This window comes from Erythrolamprus reginae, chromosome 9 (assembly GCF_031021105.1).
Source record: "Erythrolamprus reginae isolate rEryReg1 chromosome 9, rEryReg1.hap1, whole genome shotgun sequence".
Lineage (NCBI taxonomy): Eukaryota > Metazoa > Chordata > Lepidosauria > Squamata > Dipsadidae > Erythrolamprus > Erythrolamprus reginae.
In genome coordinates this window covers 42,478,529-42,502,315 of record NC_091958.1, presented here as the reverse complement: position 1 = coordinate 42,502,315, position 23,787 = coordinate 42,478,529, and the positions used below count along the sequence as shown (strand labels likewise).

Below are 23,787 nucleotides of genomic sequence, written 5' to 3'. Positions count from 1 at the left end.
TATGTCTTTCTGATCTCTCTGTGTGAAAAGGGCAGTGGCTGAATTGAGTCCTTCCGCAAATTCTGATATAATCCCAAGGCTATCCCCTCCGGGAAAGCTCGGACCTCCAAATGGAGTAAGGTTTTGGTTTTCCAGACAGACCCTGGCGCACGTGAATATCTGTTTCCTTTCCATTTCTGAGCTCTGTGTGAAAAAGGGGAGTTTTCTGGTTGAATTGAGTCCTAGCACAAATTCTTTTTTTTCTTATTTATTTTTATTTTATTCATTTATTTCCTGCTGGCTTCGTAACCTGTTAAAAAGGGAGCTGCTGGCTCCCTGAGAAGACTCTTTGAATTGGACGCAAGTTTTTGCTCTCAACAATTGGGACAGAATTAAGCAAAAGTGTTTGGGGATCAGCCCCAAATACCTCCTGAAGCTCGTCTTCAATAATGATCCACACACATTTGCCGTATTGGCTTTCCTCTGAAGACCAAGGGCTTCCCAGCTCCTGCAAAATCACACTCTCCCCCCACAAGTGGAAGTATACCACAGGTTTTGTGAAACTCTACCTGGAGATCAGAGGGGACAACAATGTCAGGTCGATGAGTTCCCTTCTGCCGTTTCAAGCAAAACCATCGTAAACCTGAGCTGTGCCTCCATTCACTTTTAAAAAGCTTCATTACAGAATGGTGGTTAGAAAACCCCCACAAAAGTCGTGGGCCAGGCCAGCGCACAAAGTAGCAACTCAGCTCATGGGCTGAAAAGAGGCCGGAGAGGTTGAGGCAGGGCAGCCTGTGTCCTACACAAACTCCGTGAAGTCGTCTACCGAGGAGATCAACCGCTTCCTCTGTCCAGTTTCGTAGGTGGGGGCTGGGTCCTGGGGGACACGGACGGAGGGTTTCGCAGGGACTGGAGGATGCACAGAGTGGAAACCGGACTCTTGGAACTGGGTCTCTTCTCGAATCTGGAAGAAAGAGACGTTGGTTTCAAAGGCAGCCCAGGTAGATTAGATTAGATTAGATTTATTGGATTTACATGCCGCCCCTCTCCGTAGATTCGGGGCGGCTCACAACAATGGTAAAAAACAATACATAGTAACAAATCTAATATTTAGCAATCTAAATTACAGTTTTAGGTTTAAAAAATCCAGAAGAAAACCCCAATATATAAAAACAAGCACACAATCGAATCATACGCAGAAACTACATGGGCAAGGGGGAGATGTTTCAATTCCCCCATGCCTGATGGCAGAGGTGGGTTTTAAGGAGTTTCCGAAAGGCAAGGAGGGTGGGGGCAATCTTAATCTCTGGGGGGAGCTGGTTCCAGAGGGTCGGAGCCACCACAGAGAAGGCTCTTCCCCTGGGTCCCGCCAGACGACATTGTTTAGTCGACGTGACCCGGAGAAGGCCCACTCTGTGGGACCTAACTGGTCGCTGGGATTCGTGCCGCAGAAGGCGGTCCCGGAGATATTCTGGTCCGATGCCATGTAGGGCTTTATAGGTCATAACCAACACTTTGAATTGTGACCGGAAACTGATCGGCAACCAGTGCAGACTGCGGAGTGTTGGAGTAACATGGGCATACTTAGGGAAGCCCATGATTGCTCTCGCAGCTGCATTCTGCACGATCTGAAGTTTCCGAACATTCTTCAAAGGTAGCCCCATGTAGAGAGCGTTACAGTAGTCGAGCCTCGAGGTGATGAGGGCATGAGTGACTGTGAGCAATGACTCCCGATCCAGATAGGGAGCTTCTTCCCAAGACCCCGGCTGCTGCCCACACCTGCTGCTGGGCTGGTCTTTACCGCTCAGGTGTACTGCTCCTCTTGGGCGTCCTGGACTATCGTATATAATTTGGGCTTTGATCTCTGTATGCCATCCAGTGTCACTCTCTGAGCTACCCAGGTTTGGGTTAAAAGTGAATAACTCAAGATTGTGTTGCAAGAGGTCCAGAAATGTGCTTTTCCCCAGGACGTGTCGGCCTTTTGTGAAGAAACAAGACTAATGGCCCCCTCTTCCTGCTTCCGGCTGTTTGGAAGAAGCGAGTGGCTACACAAAGGAAGCAAAGAGGGTCCCCTTACTCACCCTGTGCCGGAGGCGCTTGATGTGTCGTAGCCGAGCGATCCATTTTGAGGGATAGGTGTCGGTGGGGTTGGAGCGGCTGTGATGGACCAGAGAAGCCATCTGAGTGGAGAGAGAGAGAGAGAGACCGGAAGGGGCCCCCGTGAAGCACACCTGAACGGAGGGGGGGGGGGGCTCTCCTGAGCCAAGCACAGGCCAATCTGACAAACGTCCCAGTGCAATGCATACTGGGATGAAAAGAGGCACTACTCAATGGCCCAGCGACCCAAGCCAAGTCGGGGTTAACCCCAACCCTATCCCAAGCTCCCCCAGGCCTGGAAGAGAGCCTGACTCCTGGCAGATCTGGTGCTCAGAGCAACCACAAAGTCTTCCTGCCCCTCCACTTAGTCAAGCTTAGTTTTCAGGTTCTGGAGGGGAGAGGGAGAGCGGCTGCCAAAGCAATGGCCACACATAAGAGATACAGTGGTGCCTCTACCTAAGAACGCCTCTACGTAAGAACTTTTCTAGATAAGAACCGGGTGTTCAAGATTTTTTTGCCTCTACTTAAAAAACATTTTCTACTTAAGAACCCAAGCCCGGAAAAAAATCCCAGGAAATTTGAGTGCGGCATGAAGGCCCGGCCAGTTTCCTGCCATTTCCCCTGGGTTTCTCTCTCTGGTGCAGTGTAGGGGAGGCAGCCTCGCGCCGGGTGTATGGGAGGCACGTGCTCCTCCTCGCTGTCTCAGAGTCTCTCTCTCTTTTTTTTTAAAGCCTTACAGTTATGGAATTTTTTGATTCCCTGACCTCACCTTCTTCCTTCGGCAGCGACTATCCTCCCCCTCTTCTTCTTCCTCCTCCTCCCACACAAATTCCGAGCTTTTATTTCTTTCCTAATGGGTTTGCATGCATTATTTGCTTTTACATTGATTCCTATGGGGAAAATTGCTTCTACTTACAAACTTTTCTACTTAAGAACCTGGTCACGGAAGGAATTGAGTTCGTAAGTAGAGGTACAGTAGTCCCTCACCTATCGCGGGAGTTACGTTCCAGACCTTGCCGCGACAGGTGAAATCAGCGATGGGGAATTTATCCTCCTTCCCACCAGCTCCGGATGCCTGGAGGCGAGCAACGGCCGGCTAACCTTTCCCCCCCACTACTACTTACTCTGTTCTTTGCAGCAGTTCGGCCAAATGTTGTGTTTTTTGCCTTGCCCCGGCTGTAAAGTCCCTGGTGAGCTGCCCCGGCTGTTTCTTTTTTTCTCTCTCTCTCTTCCGCCCTCGAGCCCAGTCTGGAAATCCCCGCCGCGTCGCGTTCCTTTCTTTTTTTTCCTTTCGGCACTGGTGAGGGGGATTGAACGAGGGGACGGGCCTCCGCCGGAGCTCAGTCCCCGCCCCGCTCATCATTTGGGAGTCCCGCTGGGGGATTCTAGCGCTTGTTTGTGTGGTAAAATCATTCAAATGAAGCTGACTTCAAAACCCGCGATGAAGTGAAGCCGCGGCAGGTGAAGCGCGATAGAGCGAGGGACTACTGTACCACTGTCTTCGGAGAGGGGCGGCATACAAATCGAATAAATTATTATTATTATTATTATTTGATATTTGGGCCCAAAAAAGGAGCCACTCCATAGTCCACACATTCAGACCTGCCAGATTCAGTTCCTAGAACGTTACAGCCAAGGTCATCTTGGCCTGCATGGCCTTGCTTTCGGCGTCTGGCCTACCTTGTAGGGCTAGCAGAAGGAGAGGCGCCCTCCCACCCAAAGGAGACTTACATTGGCATGCAGCGCCATCTGCCGGGCAACAAAGGAAAGGTTTTTGTCCGAGACAATCTTCACCACACTTGTGTCAATGAGCCCCTCCATATCTGGGGTTTCAGGAAGAGAGAGAGGGGGGATTACAGGGGGAGAGCGGAAACCAAACCCACTCAGCCCTCCAGCATTTACTACATTCCATTCAACCATGGTTTGATCCCTGTGTGAGGCCCACAGCATTTGCAACACACACACCTTTGGCAAACTCGGGGGAAGAGAGAGAGGCTGTGTATACCTTTGCGGCACTGCAGAGTAAGCAGGTTGCAGTTATAATCCAGCGGTTTGATGATGACGTGAACAAAGTTGAACTGGCCCTAGAAAGGAAAAACAGAATTAGCAGGAGGAACGGGCCTTAAGGAGGACCACAAAACTTTGGTCTCTTTTCCTTGAGCAGTGGTCGCTTCTCTGGGCCAATTGTGTAGGGGCCACCTGCTTAGGAAAGCAATTCAGAACCCAGAGTGGGAGAGTCCAAATGAAACCCCCCCAACCCCCACGGACACTTTCACTTGTTCAGAAGAGCCGCCACTGGCTTGGGACCTTGCTGCCTCTCAGCTTAGAACCAGGGGAAGAGCCTTCTCTGTGGCGGCCCCGGCCCTCTGGAACCAACTCCCCCCAGAGATTAGAATTGCTCCCACCCTCCTTGCCTTTCGTAAGCTTCTTAAAACCCACCTCTGCCACCAGGCCTGGGGGAACTGAGATCCTCTTTCCCCCTAGGCCTTTACAATTTTATGCATGGTATGTCTGTATGTATGTTTGGTTTTACAATAAGGGTTTTTAACTGTTTTAATACTGGATTGTCATATGCTGTTTTACTACTGTTGTTTAGCCGCCCCGAGTCTACGGAGAGGGGCGGCATACAAATCCAATCCAATCCAATCAATCAAATCAAACAACTGGCATCTCCCACTCCCCTCGGTCGACAGCTAGGAAGCCCCTCCCCAGAGGCGGGCCAATCCAAAAGCCCCCCAGCTGCCTTTGTCTTTCTCTTTACCTTGATGGTCCCCAGTTTGAAGTCTTCCCCAGAATCGTTGTAAATGATGGAAACAAAGTCATTCCCCAGATGGTCGTTTCTTGTCGCAGCATTTTTTATCCAAATCTTTGGTGGGCATCAAAGTGGCAATATGGAAAATAGCTATAAGACAAAGAGTGAAGGAAATGGCTCCAGACAGTTCAGACCTCAAGCCATCCAAGAGGGATTTGATCTGTGGATCACTTCTTGGGCAGATCAACGAGGGGGTTCAGGGAGCCCGCTGGATGGAGAGCAGCCGTCTCCGTTCACAAAATGCTCCCGGGAACCCAAGCTTCCTGCTCGAAGGAACGGGCAGGGCTTGAGAATCGGGGAAGGTTCTGCTCAGCAAAGGGTTTGATCAGAAGGAAAAAGCAAACTGCAGAATCTCCATAATAATATTAATAATAATAATATTAATATTAATATTAATATTAATATTAATAATAATAATAATAATAATAATAATAATAATAATAATAATACCGTGTTTTCCCGAAAATAAGACACTGTCTTATATTAATTTTTGCTCCAAAAGTTGTGCTACGTCTTATTTTCAGGGGTGCCTTATATTTCTCAAATCAGACAAATTCACAGGCAGAAAAGCTGACACCCCCAAAGAAAGTGTACCGTACGGTACACTGATTACGGTACGGTACCTGTCAGTATGGCACACACACACACAAACGATGGCACTTATATGGCACTTACAACAGTATACTCCCGCTATTGCAGCTTCCGGCCACCAGAAGGAACTACAGTCTACGCACTGTAGTGGAGACTGTAATGGCGGTGAGAAAGCAGCAGACTGTGTCTGCTGTACTGGACGGTACAAAGCGATGGAAGGGGCCAGCAGGGGACGCCACATTATTACGGTACCGCTACGAACAGCTTTGAATGCTACCGTATGTTTTCCCACCGTACCGTATGTAAACTTGACTACGCCTTATTTTCGGGGGGTGCCTTATATTAGCAAATTCTGCAAAACCTCTGACATGCCTTACTTTCGGGGTACGTCTTATTTTCGGGGAAACAGTGTATTATTATTTATTAGATTTGTATGCCACCCCCATCCTCTCACCCAAGCCCCCCACTCCGTTCCTCAGCTGGGACACCTGTTCACCCGTGTCAGCTCAAGGTAGATGCCGACACCTGTCGGGCACCTGGGCATGAGGTGGGCCTTAGGTTGGCTGGTCCCTTTCCAGGGGAGCTCTTATGCTGCTTCCCTGCCTTGATCCCCAACATCAGTTCCACCCGGCAAGGCCTGAATCCCCAGAAGCTGAGGAATCCAACTGGGTTCACAAACCCTCCAGGCTTCCAAACAGCTCCTCAGCGGCTCCCAGGTGGCGGTGCAGGGGACGCAGGTGAGCAGCTGCCTCCCGTACCTTGCATGATGTCATCGTGCCAGCAGTAGGTGAAACTGCCCGTCTTCTCCGCACACGTCCAGGCCGCCCAGGTAGACCTTGTCCGGCTGGCAGTCCTTGAGCTCAATCAGTTTGCCCAGGCCGGTCAGGAACTCCGTGTACCTGTAGGAGCCGTGCTCATTGGACAGAATGGCGAGCTCGTTGCTGCTCTGCAGGATAAGGGGGAAAAGGGCTGTTAGTACAAGGTACTCACCAGTATTTGGGGTTACCATGTATGTAAACTACCAATTCTAATTTGTACCTTTATACATGCAATATACCTTTAAGGACTTTGGCAGGTTCGCCATAAGAGGGCGCCAGCACTCTTTCCCAATTCTTTGCCTTTTCCTTGTAAGGGGAGTATATTCTGCTTCGTGCGGCTATGTGCGGTTTGTTGTTTATTTCTGCTTTGTATTTGTAAATATGTATACACTGGTCCCTCGATTTTCGCAACTTCACGAAAAGTCTATACCACGGTTTTTCACAAATATTAATTAAAAAATACTTCACGGGTTTTTTCCCTATACCACGGTTTTTCCCACCCGATGACGTCATATGTCATCGCCAAACTTTCGTCTGCTTTTAATGAATATTTTTTTTAATAAACTTTAATAAATTAAACATGGTGAGTAATAATCTAAATGGTTGCTAAGGGAATGTGAAATTGCAATTTAGGGGTTTAAAGGTGTTAAGGGAAGGTTTGTGATACTGTTCATAGCCAAAAATAGTGTATTTACTTCCGCATCTCTACTTCGCGGAAATTCGACTTTCGCGGGCGGTCTTGGAACGCATCCCCTGCGAAAAGCGAGGGAACACTGTATACCTTTAAGGACTTTGGCTGGTTCGCCATAAGAGGGCGCCAGCACTCTCTCCAATGATAATGCTGGAAAGCTCATTCATTCTTTGCCTTTACTTTGAGGGGGGAATATATTTCTGCTTCGTGCTGCTATGTGCAGTTTGTTGTTTATTTCTGCTTTGTGCTTGTAAATATGCATATATGTAAATAATACTTGTTTAGCATACTAAGTCTGCATCGTTACTGGCTGTATCACACATCCACACTCTTACCTTAAACTCTGCTCTGCATGTGTCGAAGGTCTCACAACCTAGTTGCACCGAGACACACCAACATTGGCCCTCAGGGCAGAGCCCACCCAAGGGGCCCCACCAAGAGTCCCCGGCATTCAGCCTTTTCTCCAAAAGCCACAAGGACCGGCCCTTGGCGATCGGACTCTCCCGCAACCAGGACTGACCAAACAGCTCCTGTGGCGGGAGACCGAAGGAAAGAGGGGCCAGCTCTTCCCAAGAGGTTCTGCCTTAGGAACACGGCACCTACCTGTCCTTCTCCAACATACAAGACGGCAATCTTGTGAGTGTCATAGGGAGGGATCTGATCCAGAAGCTGAATGAGTTCTCAAACGTCTACAGATTAAAAGACAAGAGGGTCAGATCCTGGGCCGCCTTTTTAAATATTAAATATCAAAACAGATACAAATGCCTTGCCTTCCGAAAGAGTTTAAAAACTCATCTTTGCCACCAGGCCTGGGGTTTTTAGATCGTCCCCCCCTGACAAATGAAATGTTTAGTTGAATGGATGGTAAAGACAACTTCTTCAATTAAATTTTTTAAAGCATTGTTTTTTTAAATGTACAGTGGTACCTCGACATACGAGTTTAATTCATTCCAGACCCGAGCTCGTAAGTCGATCAACTCGCATCTCGAAAGAAATGCCTTTAGACTTTGTTTTTCACGCCAGCAAGGAGATTCTTGCGCCACCTAGTGGAAGCTCGGCTCGTATCCCGAATATGAGTTCGGGTGTCCCAACAGAAATTTCGCTCGCGTCGCGGCTCATAACTTGGAATACTCGCATGTGGAGCAGCTCGTATCTAGAGGTACTACTGTATTATTAATTGGATTGTTTACTATTGTTTTCTGTTTTCTGTATATTGTTGTGAGCCACCCCGAGTCCCTGGAGAGGGGCGGCATACAAATCCAATTAAATCTTAATCTTTAATCTTAAACATTTCTTCACTGCTGAAGGCCTCCTGGGCATTTTTTTATGGAGAACCATGCACAGGCAACACAACTCGCAGTGCAACTTTTCCCGCCTTTCTTGCAATTCTTAGGAAGCAGGGAGCCACATGGATCTGGTAGTCCAAAAGCTCAGAATCCCCTTCCACAGATTCAATCCCAGGCGTGTGAGAGAAGCAGACGGGGGGGGGGGGGGGAAGAGGAGCAGTTGGACTGACCCCCCCCCATTGGCTAGAATAGTAGCAGCTGCAAATCCCTCCCTGCCCTTGTGAGGAAAGAAAGAAAGAAAGAAAGAAGGAAGGAAGGAAGGAAGGAAGGAAGGAAGGAAAGAAAAAAAGAAAGAAAGAAAGAAAGCGAGCGGCTGGAGACTTTTCTCCTTCCTCCTCCTCTTCCTGTTTTGAATGGGCTCTTCTGAACCTGCTACAGTGGCTGAAGGAGGTGACAATAATGATGAGTAAATTATGAGTAAATTATGAGTAAATTATGCTCAGGAGCACCCACACGCAATTGTAGCCTGGTGTGTTTGGTGGCATTCCGTTTCATTCTCCACAAAACCTGATCTGCCGCAGTCCCACAGAAGTCACTGCCGACAGGAGCCAATTCCACCAACCTCCCACCGAACAGAAGCACACAGTGCCCCCCTACTTAACATGCCCCCTCCATCCCCCCACCCCCCAGTTCCCAAACAAGCGAAGCCGCTAGGGACTTCCAAGGCTGGAACTCAACCTAACCAATGGAACTATCCAAAACATTTCAGCCTCTCTCGGAAAAGGAATGTTAACCAAGGGAAACATTTCTGGGAACATCACCTTCCCAAGTGGGAGCATTTTCCAACCAGAAATTACATTTTAGCCACCTTCTCTCTACATCCACTCCACTCCGATTCTCTCTAGGGACATTTATGGCTTCCACTATTCCACGTATTTACAGGGTGTGTTCCAAAAGTAATGCAATTATTTTTTAAAAAGTAATTTATTGGACAGATTTGCACAAACACTTAAAATTCTTCACATTACTGTCCTTGGGCCTCTACACATTTTTTTCAGTGACTCTGCCATGACCGGTATGCGCCCTGGAAGGGGGACTTCGGGGACCTCTCGCAAGGTCTTCGTCATGGCTGTTTGGATCTCTTCTATGGATGAAAAATGTGCCTGGCCACAATGCGCTACGACCCCGCGAGTTCCTGGCCAAACACCAGGTGCCAACGCTGCCCCCCCCCCCCATAGTCCTGACGTCGCTCCAGCAGACTTCTTTTTGTTCCCAGCCCTGAAAGGAACCATTTTTCGTCCATAGATGAGATCCAATCAGCCGTGACGAAGACCTTGCGAGAGGTCCCCGAAGACGCCTTCCAGGGCGCGTACCGGTCATGGCAGAGTCACTAAAAAAAATGTGTAGAGACCCAAGGACAGGACTTTGAAGAATTTTAAGTGTTTGTGCAAAATACGTTCAATAAATTACTTTAAAAAATAATAATTGCATTACTTTTGTAACGCACTCTGTAAATTTTGGGCTCAATTGTGGTGATAAATGGAGGACTTCCTGCAGCGTCGATAGTGACAATTTATCTCATTTAGCTACGTCCTACTTTGACTTTTACAAGTAACTCGTACATACCCTTCCTTCTAATTTCCCCACCACAGCGGGAGAGAAGGGCTCGGAGGGGGGACTGTCTCTCTTTCTCTCTCCCAATGCCTAAGTCAAGACTCGGACTCACTGTCTTCTGGTGATTGGCCCAGAGTCACCCAGCCAGCTTCCGTGCCTAAAACGGCACTTGAACTCACCGCCTCCCATTTTCTAGCCCGACGCCTCAACCTCCAGACCCAAACTGGCTCCCCCCAGTGGCGAGAGCAGGAAAAGGCAACCATAAACCATTCTTGTGAAGATGTAAAATCAGATCATGATGGAGAAACCTCCCTGTTGGTTCACTAAGAGTCAGCAATGATTTAACAGTATGAAACCCATCACGGAGACAAGTACCACAGGCTCAAGCTTACTATTTCTATTACTATTATTGTTGTTATTATTATTATTATTTTTCTTGGAGATGCCTTGGGATTCCTGTATATCTGTCATTCAGTGGGGGAAGTCTAAGGGGAAGAAAAAGGGGGTTTAAGAATTTAAAATTAAAGAAGAAATTAAAGAAGGAATTATTTAAAGGAGAAAGGAGGGGGGGAGAAATCTTCTCTTTTATAAAATTAAAAAGGGTTGAAAGAGGAGCTAGTTTGAGTGGGAACGCAATCCAGAAAATGTGCCTCAGGTATGGGCAAGGTTTTTTCTTGTCTTCTCCCCTCTCAGTGGGGGGAGCACAGGGGGAGGCACGTTGGGGGGGGGGTAATAGGGGTAAAGAAAAGGGAAAAATATAAACCAAGGGCAAAACAAGAGGGGAAAAGGGTGTTTTTGGTATATTATGACGGAGTGTAAGATAATGGTTTTAAATGTGAATGGTTTGGGATCGGATTTGAAACGTTTTAGGATATTAAGGATGGCTAAGCAATATAAGGTGGATATTATGATTTTGACAGAAACACATAAAAGAAGGGGAGGAAGGGATAACTTGATTAATGATAGAAATTGGAAATGGGTGTTTGAGTCAAGAGGAACGCAAAATAGTCGAGGCACAGCGATTCTGATTCATCAGAGGGTTAATTTTGAAGAGGTGGGAATTCAGAAAGACAGAGAAGGAAGGTGGATATTTGTTAAAGGGAAAATAAATCAAAAGAAGTTGACATTAGCAGCAATTTATGCCCCAAATGGGAAAACAAAACAATTTATAATAAATACTAAGAAGAAGTTAGACAATTTTAAGGAGGGCTCAACTTTTTTGGCAGGAGATTTTAATATGCAATTAACAAATGGGAATGCAAATAGCAGGATGTTACATTTAAATAGACTTAATATGGTGGATCTACATGCAGATATTTTAAACAGAGCTACATATTATTCAGCAAGATATCACACATTTAGCTGCATAGACTACATATTAATGAACAGGGGAGGTAATATACAAGTTAAAAAAGTGGACATTAAAAGTATATGGATATCAGATCATGCCCCACTATTGGCAGAATTGGAAATAGGTCAGGAACGAAATCAAAAAATTTGGAGATATAATGCAGTTGTAACTGCTAGGGAACAAGATAAAGAGAAATTGCAAACAGAGTTATCAGAATATTTTAGAATTAATGATGTGGGTGGTATTAAACAATCAATTGTATGGGATGCATGTAAGGCCTTCATGAGGGGACAATGCATATGTATGGAAGCAGATATTAGGAAGAGGTGGGGTAGAGAGAGGGAAAGGAAGATAAGGGAAATAGATTTGATACAAGAGCAGTTAAGAATGACGAAAAGTAGAGATTGGAATAGTTTACTGAAATTGAAAAAGAAACAGTTGATGGTGTATGATGAGATTAAATGGAATAAGATGAGAATGGCGATGCGACAAAAAATACAGAGTTGGGGGACAAGATCAATGCAGCAAATGGCGAGATATCTGAAGAAGAGGAAAGAAAAATCATGTATTTTAGCATTGAGGGACACCAGTGGAGTGGTTAGATATGGTAATGACCAGTTAGAGGAGATAATGAGGAAATATTATGAAGATTTGTATAAAGAGGAGCAAGTGAAGATAGAAGTCCTCAAGGTTGGGAAAATAGTAAGTGAAGAAGACAAACAAATTTTGAATGCAGAAATTACACAAGATGAAATTGCTAGAGTAATTAAAGGGTTAAAACAAGCCAAAGCACCGGGCCCAGATGGGTTTACAGGGGAATTTTATAAAACTTATGTGAATGTTTTGCTGCCGCATTTGGGGAAATTGTTTAATAATATATTGTCAAATCGTGATATCCCGCAGACATGGAAGCTTTCAGAAATTGTTACCATTCCGAAGATGGGTCGAGATTTAAGAGAGCCTGGGTCTTACCGTCCGATCAGTTTGGCAAATCAGGATTATAAAATATTTATGAAAATACTGGCAAATAGATTAGAAAATATTTTACCAAAAATAATTGAAGAGGATCAATATGGATTCGTGAAGGGAAGGAAAATAAGTGAACCAATTAGAAATGTAATGAATGTGGTGCACCATGCTACCGCTACTAAAAGGAAATTGGGAATTTTGAAATTAGATGTTTATAAAGCGTTCGATAAAGTTAACCATAGTTATTTATATAAATTATGTAACAAATTAAATATGGGGGAAAAATTTTGTGAAACTATAAAAGAGATTTATAAAGGAAATGAAGCATATATAAGAGTGAATGGACAAAGAACGCAGAGTATTAAAATATTAAACGGCACCAAGCAGGGATGCCCTCTGTCTCCAAAATTATTCGTAATAGCAATAGAGATCTTAGCTAATAAGATAAGACAAGATAACACTTGGGCAGGATATAGAATAGGGAAATTAGAAATGAAAATAAATTTATTTGCAGATGATGCAATTATATTGACCCAGACCCCGATGGAGATGATTAAAGGTATAATAAATATTTTACAAGAGTTTAAGCAGGAATCGGGACTGTCGGTTAATATGGAAAAATCAGAGATTATGTGTTTAAATACAGATCCGAGAGAACAGATAGAAATTAGGAAAGAATCAGGGTTGAAATTAGGACTTAAAAAAATAAAATATTTGGGAATTTGGTTATTAAAAAACCCAGTGAAAATGGAAGAGATTAATTATAGAATAACATGGAGGAAAATGTTGAAACAGATGAGGAGCTGGAAAGATAAAAAGCTAAGGAGACTCTCTAAAATAAGAGCTTTAAAAATGATGATAGCTCCCAAGATGATGTACCTATTTCAGGTGCTGTCGGGGGGGTTATCGGTATGTAAGGTTAAAGAGTGGGACAAAAAATTAAATTATTGGATTGAAGAAGATAAGAGACCAAGAATAAGAAAAAAGTGGTTAATTGCGAATGAAAAAGAGGGGGGATGGGGTGTTCCATGTTTGGAGCTGTATAGGGAAGCTTTTCAAATGGAAAGGTTAATGGAGTTGCAATTAAGTGAAAATAAATGGGCGAAATTGGAAAAACAGATAAACGGGATGAATAATAGAGAATTAATTTTTAGGAAGTGGAATAGGAGAGATATAGGAAAATTAATAGGCCCAATGAAAGGGACTATGGAAATTTGGAAAAAATGGCAAGGGAAAATAGGATTATATAAATCTAAACTGTCATCGCTTTATGTAATAAATAGAGAAAACGAAATTAACTTAAACAGGGTTATAGGAGAGTTGAAGGGAAGAGGGATAACTAAGATAGAACAGTTATACGAGAAGGATGGCAGGCCAAGTAGAAATCGCATAGAATGGTGGTTAGGTAAGGGAAGGTGGCTACAAATAAATGCAATATGTAAATATCTAAATGAAAGGGAGAATAAAGAAGTATTATGGCGGGAGGAGACAGGGTTAGAGAAAATAATAAGAGAAAAAAGTGAGGGGATAAAGGCGCAAGCAACTAATATATACAAACTGCTAGTACAGTCAGATGGGGACACGATTGATGGATTGACTAAATGGTGGCAAAATGAGATATTAGTAGAGGTACAAGAAATGGAAAATATAGTAGAAGATATAAGGAAAATTAAAAATACAAGAATTAGGGAAATGAGAAGGAAAATATTACATAAGTGGTATTTTACTCCCGTTCAATTTGCACATTTTCAGCAGAATGTTAGGGGGAATTGTTGGCATGGTTGTCAAGATAAAGGAGTGTTTATGCATATGTTTTGGGAATGCCCGATAGTGCAGGAATTTTGGCAAAAAGTGAAAGAGGATATCAATGGAATGTTAAATATACAATGGACAATCACTAAGGAAATGGCAGTATTAGTAAAAAGCAATGCGATGGGAGAATTTAGAGAAATAAAAAAAGCAGCAATAGAAAGTGCTCAGGCAGTAATAGTTTTGGGTTGGAAGGATGCGACAAAATGGACAATGCAAAATTGGTATAGGTACATGGTGGATCATATTCAATTTGAAATTATGGAAAAAAGGATAAATTTGGATAATGAAACTGATTTGGGACAGCTGATTGGACGGTGGGACAAGGTAAGACGATATATGACGAGCAGAATCCGAGACCAAGCTACAAGAAATAAACTAGAATCACTCTATAATATGTAGACAGATATATTGCTCTTGGGTTAAGTGGATTAAAAAAGAAATACCCCCAATTTGGTGGTGGGGAATGTGTGTATGTCGGGGTGATGGGCACAATTCACATTTCACTATGCACTGTTTTATGTTGTGTGATTTTAAATTGTTAAAAATCAATAAATAAAATATTAAAAAAAAAAAAAAAGCTTACCTCGTTTGGCAGTAAAAGAGGCTTGTTGGATTCGTCACCAAAGAAAGGAGAATGATACAACTGCAGGAACACAAAACTAAAGGGGGGGAGAGAGGCGGGGGAGAAACGAAAACTTGTTTAGACTGCATTGGTTGCCGATCAGTTTCCAGTCACAATTCAAAGTGTTGGTTATGACCTATAAAGCCCTACATGGCATCGGACCAGAATACCTCCGGGACTGCCTTCTGCCGCACAAATCCCAGCGACCAATTAGGTCCCACAAAATTGGCCTTCTCCGGGTCCCATCGACAAAACAATGTTGTCTCGCGGGACCCAGGGGAAGAGCCTTCTCTGTGGCAGCCCCGGCCCTCTGGAATTAACTCCCCCCCAGAGATTAGGACTGCCCCTACTCTCCTTGCCTTCTGCAACTCTTGAAAACCCACCTATGTCGCCAGGCATGGGGAAATTGATATACCCCTTAGCTGTCTCGGTTTATGCATAGGTTGTTTGGGTTGTATGATTGCTTTTTAATAAGGGTTTTTAAAACTGTTTTAATATTGGATTTGTATATGATGTATTGCCTGTGGTGAGCCGCTCTGAGTCCTCGGAGAGAGGCCGCATACAAATCTAATTAATAATAATAATAATAATAATAATAATAATAATAATAATAATATTATTGCCCCCACCCTCCTTGCCTTTCGGAAACTCCTTATAACCCACCTCTGCCGTCAGGCATGGGGGAATTGAAACATCTCCCCCTTGCCCATGTAGTTTCTGTGTATGATTCGACTGTGTGCTTGTTTTTTATATATTGGGGTTTCTTCTGGATTTTTTAACCTAAAACTGTAATTTAGATTGCTAAATATTAGATTTGGTACTATGTATTGTTTTTTACCATTGTTGTGAGCCACCCTGAGTCTACTGAGAGGGCCGGCATATAAATCCAATAAATCTAAATCTAAATCTAATAATAATAATAATTAGTAGTAGTAGTAGTAGTAGTATTATTAGATGTATATCAGATTTCAGGCCTTCGTGTCGCTGTTCACTTATGCAAGACGCAATAACCTGTGGCTAACGCTTCAAAATGAAAAATGAAACGTTCTCTCTGGTTGTTTGCTCAAAACATGGCAAAGACCATGAAAAAGGACAATAAGACGGCAACCACCCAACATGTCCACACACAACCCCTCACATTTTCGGACTAAATAGCCTGAGCCCGTCTCCTGATCCTAAAACTGGAGATGTGAGCCATTTTTCAGCTTTTATTCCTGGCATTTAGTCTCGACACACTGTTTATTATGGCCAGGTCAGCCTGCAAGGCCCCTGGAGCCCCCTGCCCTACTTCACAGAGGAAACAGGAGGGACCAGGCCTTGGCAAAGGCAATCAAGGGGGCACTCAGCTCCTGCAGAAGTGGCCAGGACCTCCTTGTCAACTCTGAGTGGGGAGGTTTGTCCTCTGCACGCCCAAGTTGCAGACACCCTCGGACAGGGTCCGCAACTTGGGCGTCCTCCTCGATCCACAGCTCACATTAGAGAAACATCTTTCAGCTGTGGCGAGGGGGGCATTTGCCCAGGTTCGCCTGGTGTATCAGTTGCGGCCCTATCTGGACCGGGAGTCACTGCTCACAGTCACTCATGCCCTCATCACCTCGAGGCTCGACTACTGTAACACTCTCTACATGGGGCTACCTTTGAAAAGTGTTTGGAAACTTCAGATCGTGCAGAATGCAGCTGCGAGAGCAATCATGGGCTTCCCCAAATATGCCCATGTTACTCCAACACTCCGCAGTCTGCATTGGTTGCCGATCAGTTTCCGGTCACAATTCAAAGTGTTGGTCATCACTTGTAAAGCCCTTCATGGCACCGGACCAGGGTATCCGTGAGACCGCCTTCTGCCGCACAAATCCCAGCGACTGGTTAGGTCCCACAGAGTTGGTCTCCTCCGGGTCCCGTCAACTAAACAATGTCACTTGGCAGGACCCAGGGGAAGAGCCTTCTCTGTGGCGGCTCTGACCCTCTGGAATCAGCTCCCTCCAGAGATTAGAACTGCCCCCACCCTCCTTGCCTTTCGTAAACTCCTTAAAACCCACCTCTGCCGTCAAGCGTGGGGGAACTGAAACATCTTCCCTTATGTAGTTATTTCGGTATGATATGACTGTATGTATGTTTTTATATATTGGGGTTTCTTGTTTTTTAGACTTTTTAAATGTATTATTGTTATTTTAGATTCTAACTATTAGATTTGTTATTGTATATTGTTTTTGTCATTGCTGTAAGCCGCCCCGAGTCTACGGAGAGGGGCGGCATACAAGTCTAATAAATAATAAAATAAAATAATAATAATAATTATGTGGGACTGCTGATTCTGAGTTAAGAAGACAGTTGGATCCTCAGAATCCTTGCCATTCTAACATTGTCTGTTCCAGTGTTTCCCAACCTTGGCAACTTGAAGATATTTGGACTTCAACTCCCAGAATTCCCCAGCCAGCATTCGCTGGCTGGGGAATTTTGGGAGTTGAAGTCCAAATATCTTCAAGTTGCCAAGGTTGGGAAACACTGGTCTGTTCAACACACTGAGAAAAGAGGCTTCCCTCACCTACCATGGGGGCACATGGGCTGCGGCTGAAGTGAAGCAAACCGGAACTGGGCCGGAGCAAACTGAGAACGACTTTCCCCAGAGGCTTCCACCCCACTGTCTCAGGCACTCCTGCCCTAGATTCTGAGAGATGCTCCATAGAGGGGAAACGCCACTTCCACCAACAACAGGGGAAGAGCCTTCTCTGTGGCGGCCCCGGCCCTCTGGAACCAACTCCCCCCAGAGATTAGAATTGCCCCCACCCTCCTTGCCTTTCGTAAGCTACTTAAAACCCACCTCTGCCGTCAGGCATGGGGGAATTGAGATCCTCTTTCCCCCTAGGCCTTTACAATTCTATGCATGGTATGTATGTATGTATGTCTGGTTTTTATATTAATGGGTTTTTAATCGTTTTTAGTATTAGATTACTATTGTACACTGTTTTATTATTGCTGTTAGCCGCTCCGAGTCTCCGGAGAGGGGTGGCATACAAATCCAATCAATCAATCAATCAATCAATCAATAAATAAATAAATAACATCCCTCACCTTGGGTTGATGCCTGGGACTTTCCCTGTGTTGGAGGCAGCTGCCGCTCTCCCCTTGAAGAGGTCTCTCTCGATCCTTTTGCCCCTCCTGGAGGGGGCCGAGTCGGAGATGGTGTACCCCCGTGGCCGGTGGCCGGTTGGGGAGTGGGGAGAAGAGGCAGGGGCCACCGCGGCCAGCCTCGTCCCTCCGGGGCCCTGGCCGTCTTCCCCCTTCACCAGCCAGGCCCCGGCGGCCTCCCCTTCCAGCTGCCCAGGCTGGGACTTGGATTTGCCTTCGCCGCTGAGCTTCTGGGCTGGCTCTTCGTCCCCCGGATCCCTGAGGACTTCCTGGAGAGTCTGGAGCTCTGGGGAGGAGCTGGACTTGCTGAGGGTCTGGGAAGGCTGGAAAGAGAGCGCTTCGAAGGCCCGGCTGTCCTCCAGGTTCCTGGCCCCTTCAATCGGAATGCCAATGGCGGCCAGGTCTTCTGCTTTGGGGGTCTTCTCCTCTTGGCTGGAAGTGGACAACGACTGCCGAGGGGGAGAAACAAGAGACCTGTTCAGGGAGGACCTTGCACAGACCCTCCACCCCCAACGCCTCTTCTGCGCTCCCTGAAACAAGGCCCGGCCCTCAGGGACAGCAGCTGCAGGGGGGGAGCTCCGTTTGTGCCCCATGCAGGCTCTCCGGCTCCTGGGCCAGGACATAAATGCTACCACCTGGGAAGCCAGCCAGCTGTCCTGCCTCTTCCCAGCCAGGGAAGCAAAGGGAGCTGGGCCATGGTATGCATGTTTCTTTTTAAACAAGGGGTTTTAGTGACTTTTAATTATTAGATTTTTTATATATTGTGCTATTACTGTTGTGAGCCGCCCCGGGTCTACGGAGAGGGGCGGCATACAAATCTAATAAATAAAATAATAATAATAATAATAAAGGAGCTGCCTTACCCGACAATAGGCTCCTGGGCCTAAGGCCTCCTCCCCCAGGCCTTGCCCCAAACACAGGGGTTCAAAGTCTTCAATCTCTCGAGATTCCCGGTGGAATTCCACCCCTTTCCGATCTTCATCTGGGGGACTTCCTTCTTCTAACACGACTGCAGATTCTGTCAAGAGACATAAAGAGCCAGGAATGACAGGGGGAGAGAAATGTGGAAATCTCTTCTTGCAGCCCTGGCGTTTGGCAAAGTTCCTCCCTTCCACTGGTTCCACCACCACCACCCCACAAACAAAAACCAGAACAATCTCTGGACTTCAACTCCCAGAATTCCCCAGCCTCTTCCTCCCACAGAGATCAAAGGAGCAACTGCAGTAGGCGGAGTGAAAAATGCAAAGTTAGTCCAATACTGTTAACAACAACTTTTGCCCAAAGTATATCACACATGGAATCTTGTGATGATACTGTACGTACAACAGTCCCGTTACAGAGGGGAAACTGTTTCCCCAGTATTGGTGGAGCCAGAAGAGAAGGGCAGCTTGCCTACAACCAGGTTCAGCTGTTTCATTCATGGCTGAAGGGGTGGGGGGTGGGGGGTGTCAAAGCTCATGAGTTCCAACTCAGTTCTTGAGTGTTTTATTTATTTATTTATTTATTTATTGGATTTGTATGCCGCCCCTCTCCGCAGACTCGGGGCGGCTAACAGCAGTGGTAAAACAACATGAACAATCCAATTAATAAAAACAACTTAAAAAACCCTTATTATAAAAAACCAAACATACACACAAACATACCATGCATAACTTGTAATAGCCTAGGGGTAAAGTATAACTTAACTCCCCCATGCCTGGCAACAAAGGTGGGTCTTAAGTAATTTGCGAAAGACAAGGAGGGTGGGGGCCGTTCTAATCTCTGGGGGGAGTTGGTTCCAGAGGGCCGGGGCTGCCACAGAGATGGCTCTTCCCCTGGGGCCCGCCAAACGACATTGTTTGGTCGACAGGACCCGGAGAAGGCCAACTCTGTGGGGCCTTATCGGCCGCTGGGATTCGTGCGGTAGAAGGCAGTTCCGGAGGTATTCTGGTCCAATGCCATGAAGGGCTTTAAAGGTGATTACCAACACTTTGAATTGTGACCGGAAACCGATCGGCAGCCAGTGCAGGCTGCGGTGTGTTGCAGAAATGTGGGCGAATCTAGGAAGCCCCACGATGGCTCTCGCGGCCGCATTATGCACGATCTGAAGTTTCCGAACACTTTTCAAAGGTAGCCCCATGTAGAGAGCGTTGCAGTAATCGAACCTCGAGGTGATGAGGGCATGAGCGACTGTGAGCAGTGACTCCCTGTCCAAATAGGGCCGCGACTGGTACACCAGGCAGACCTGGGCAAACGCCCTCCTCGCCACAGCCGAAAGATGATGTTCCAATGTCAGCTGTGGATCGAGGAGGACGCCCAAGTTGCAGACCCTCTCTGAGGGGGTCAATAGTTCCCCCCCCCCCCAGGGTAATGGACGGACAGATGGAATTGTCCTTGGGAGGCAAGACCCACAGCCACTCCGTCTTGTCTGGGTTGAGTTTGAGTTTGTTGTAAGAAAGCCTCCTTTCTGCCGTGAGCAGAAACCAAGACACAAACCTTATTAAGATATCACTAAGTGCGACATAAAACTAAGAACACAAGAGTTAGAGAGATGAGAAGGAAAATTTTACACAAATGGTACTATACACCAGCACAACTTTCACACTTCCAGAGGAAAGGGAAAGGTCATTGTTGGCATGGTTGCCAAAAGAAAGGAATCTTTATGCATATGATATGGGAGTGTGTCGAAGTTCAGAAATTTTGGAAGGAAGTGCAGAATGAAATAAATAAAATGTTAAATATTAAGTGGATAATTACAAAAGAAATGGCGATATTAGTTAAACAAAGAGAATTAAGAGACTTCAAAGAAATAAAAACTGCAGCATTGGAAAGCGCTCAAGCGGTAGTGGTATTGGGTTGGAAAGAGTCTAAAAAATGGACATTACAGAACTGGTACTGGTACATGGTGGATCACATTCATTTTGAAATCATGGAAATAAGATTAAACAATTTTGATGAAAACAAATTGGAGAAGCTGATGGTACGATGGAATAAGGTGAAAGATTATATGCCGAGTAGAATCTGTGACGAAAATGAGAAAAATGAACTCCAATCACTCTTTGAATAGTAATGCAAACTAGAGCTAAGGAAATAAAAGAACATAAACAAGTAAATATTCGAACCCCCCCTAATTGGTGGTGGTGGGTATTGTCAGTCGGGTGATGGGCACATGCACTATGCACTGTTTTATGTGATATACAAATGTGCAAAACCAATAAAAAAAATTTTTTTTTAAAAAAAAGATATCACTAAGTGCCAACGCTATAGAACCCTTGAATCAACCCTATAGGAGTCGGGGCCTGGATTAGATTGTGGATCCAAAGACCCCATTTTTGTTAAGGTAGTTTAAAAAACATATTTTAAAATGTTTAGTACAGTGATACCTCATCTTACAAACGCCTCATCATACAAACTTTTCGAGATACAAAACCGGGGTTTAAGATTTTTTTGCCTCTTCTTACAAACTATTTTCACCTTACAAACCCACCGCCGCTGCTGGGATGCCCCACCTCCGGACTTCCGTTGCCAGCGAAGCGCCCGTTTTTGTGCTGCTGGGATTCCCCTGAGGCTCCCCTCCATGGGAAACCCCACCTCCGGACTTCCATGTTTTTGTGATGCTGCAGGGGAATCCCAGCAGGGGAATCCCAGCAGCGCAAAAACGGCCGCTTCGCTGGCAACGGAAGTCTGGAGGTGGGGTTTCCCATGGAGGGGACCCTCAGAGGAATCCCAGCAGCGCAAAAACGCGCGCTTTGGCTGGCAAAAGGGGTGAATTTTGGGCTTGCACGCATTAATCGCTTTTCCATTGATTCCTATGGGAAACATTGTTTCGTCTTACAAACTTTTCACCTTAAGAACCTCGTCCCGGAACCAATTAAGTTTGTAAGACAAGGTATCACTGTATTTAGTGTTAGAACCACCTATCCTTACTTGCTAATATGCTGATCTATTTAACTGTTCAACAGAAGACTTCTGGCCAACTTCACAAGTGCGCCCGATTAGAATCAGGGTTGGGTGGGTTTTTTTAGCAAATGGTATATTTATCAAACATTTCTTTTCAAATATCCATATGCTTGATAAGGGTTTTGCCCTGGTTATTTTAAAACAGCAGCAGAGGTTTGATATCGGTGGCTGCTTTTGCACTGATCAAGGGCCCCTGGTAGATAGATGCCTCTTTTCCAACTCTTGCTTTCCTACTGGAACTCCATACTGGCGTCCAGCGGTTTCAGGTTGAGCTTTGTAGCTAGAGACTGGAGCAGAGTCACCCGCCTAACCAGCGATGGGCTACGAGCCGGAACGCTAAATTGCGCTCGCCGCGGCGGCTCATAAGTTCTTGCGGGACCAGCGCGATTTTGCTGCAGCACCTGTGGAGGTAGCAAAATTGCGCCCGTGTTCCAGCGAGGTTTTACCTGCAGTTGCTACCTTCATAGGTGCAGCAGCAAAACCGCGCAAGAACTTACGAGCCGTGACGGCGAGCGCAATTTAGCGTTCCGGCTCATAGGCCACCCCTGCGCATAACACAAGCAGAAGGGAGTCCAGCGGGTGACGGCAGAAAACAGAAGGGGAACTGAAGTGGTAAGAAAGGGTGAAAGGAATGGGAGGCTTTGTCCTTCTCAACTCTTTGGGGGTTTTGAGCTTCCAAGGACCGAGGCCATCCCTGCCTGGCCCACCTTCCTTCCTCTTCCTCGTTCCCAGGACTGGTGAGATGGCTGACTGGAAGGACTGGGAAAAGCCCTAAGGGTGAGCCCCAGGCATGCTTCTTCCTTCCACGCCAAGCTGCTTTGAGAAGCCAAGCCAAACAGCAAGCGCCCTCTTTGAAAAGATGCAAATATACCTGCCCAGGAAATGCTCCTGTGCAACCCTCCGTGAGAGCTGGTCAGGCCCATGGCAGAGAAAGAGGCCACTGTGGAGGGAAAAACCAAGGAAGGAGCTACATCAAAAGGGAAGAGGGGAAAGGCGGAAAGACAGAGAGAGACAGACAACAGAGAGGGGGGAAATAACCACAAATAATTGTGTAAAAGGCTCAGAAACAGAGATGGAGGAATTGGACCACTGTAGTTTCCAATATTTTCTGCCTACCTTGAAGTGGAAGATTTAGGAAAGAAAAGGGTAGGGGGGCACGAATCCCAGCGACCAGTTAGGTCTCACAGAGTTGGCCTTCTCCGGGTCCCGTCAACTGAACAATGTCATCTGGCGGGACCCAGGGGAAGAGCCTTCTCTGTGGCGGCCCCGACCCTTTCTAACCTCCCCCCAGATATCAGAGTTGCCCCTACCCTCCTTGCCTTTCGTAAGCTCCTTAAAACCCACCTCTGTCGTCAGGCATGGGGGAATTGAGACTTTCCCTTCCCCCTAGGCTTATAGAATTTATGCATGGTATGTCTGTCTGTATGATTGCTTTCTTAAATTGGGGTTTTTAAATTAACTTAAATATTAGATTTGTTTACATTGTATTATTATTGTTGTTAGCTGCCCCGAGTCTACGGAGAGGGGCGGCATACAAATCTGATAGATAGATAGATAGATAGATAGATAGATAGATAGATAGATAGATAGATAGATAAACACTACTAAATAGCCTGAAGGAGACAGAGTGTTGACCTGCCCTGTGGTGCAGCAACCGGCAAGCCTGTCCTTCCGGAGGAAATGAAGGTCCCTCACTAGACCTGCAGCCGATCACGTACAGGCTCTCCTGCCAAGGGGACCGGGGGGAGGCAGGTCCTGTCCTGCAACTGAGCCCGGAGTGGATGCTGGGGTTAATGGGTGAGCTGAGCCTGGGTGTCCCAAGAGGTCGCTGGGTTGCCTGGGACGTGGCTGGAGGTAGAGGACCTGCTTTCCCCTGACTGAGGAGGATTTCAGCAGGGCAGATTTCCAGCACCTGAGCAGAGCCCACCGCCAACACCGGCACCCGGCTCAGTCCCTTTAATCCACGCATCCTCACTCCAGGATTGCAACGCGAGCGCCAGAACTGCAGCTGCTGAGCAAAGGAGTGACGGGATGGTTTGCTCAACCACTGTTTTGCTCAATGACTGAAACCATGACAGGA

The 23,787-nt window shown here is 46.1% G+C and overlaps 1 protein-coding gene across 1 annotated transcript in view; it reads right to left on the bottom strand.

Annotated features, from left to right (window-relative positions):
• Positions 1-234: 234 nt before the first annotated feature.
• The window catches only part of TSC2 (TSC complex subunit 2), a 78,127-nt gene continuing 54,574 nt past the window's right edge, over positions 235-23,787 (bottom strand). The window contains 13 exon segments of the mRNA XM_070760981.1: positions 235-943; positions 2,061-2,159; positions 3,808-3,899; positions 4,082-4,160; positions 4,838-4,909; positions 4,911-4,978; positions 6,238-6,271; positions 6,273-6,425; positions 7,592-7,668; positions 8,288-8,297; positions 14,604-14,679; positions 17,712-18,217; positions 18,632-18,786. Of these exon segments, the coding sequence (XP_070617082.1) occupies positions 779-943; positions 2,061-2,159; positions 3,808-3,899; positions 4,082-4,160; positions 4,838-4,909; positions 4,911-4,978; positions 6,238-6,271; positions 6,273-6,425; positions 7,592-7,668; positions 8,288-8,297; positions 14,604-14,679; positions 17,712-18,217; positions 18,632-18,786 (1,586 nt within the window). The 3' untranslated portion in view covers positions 235-778.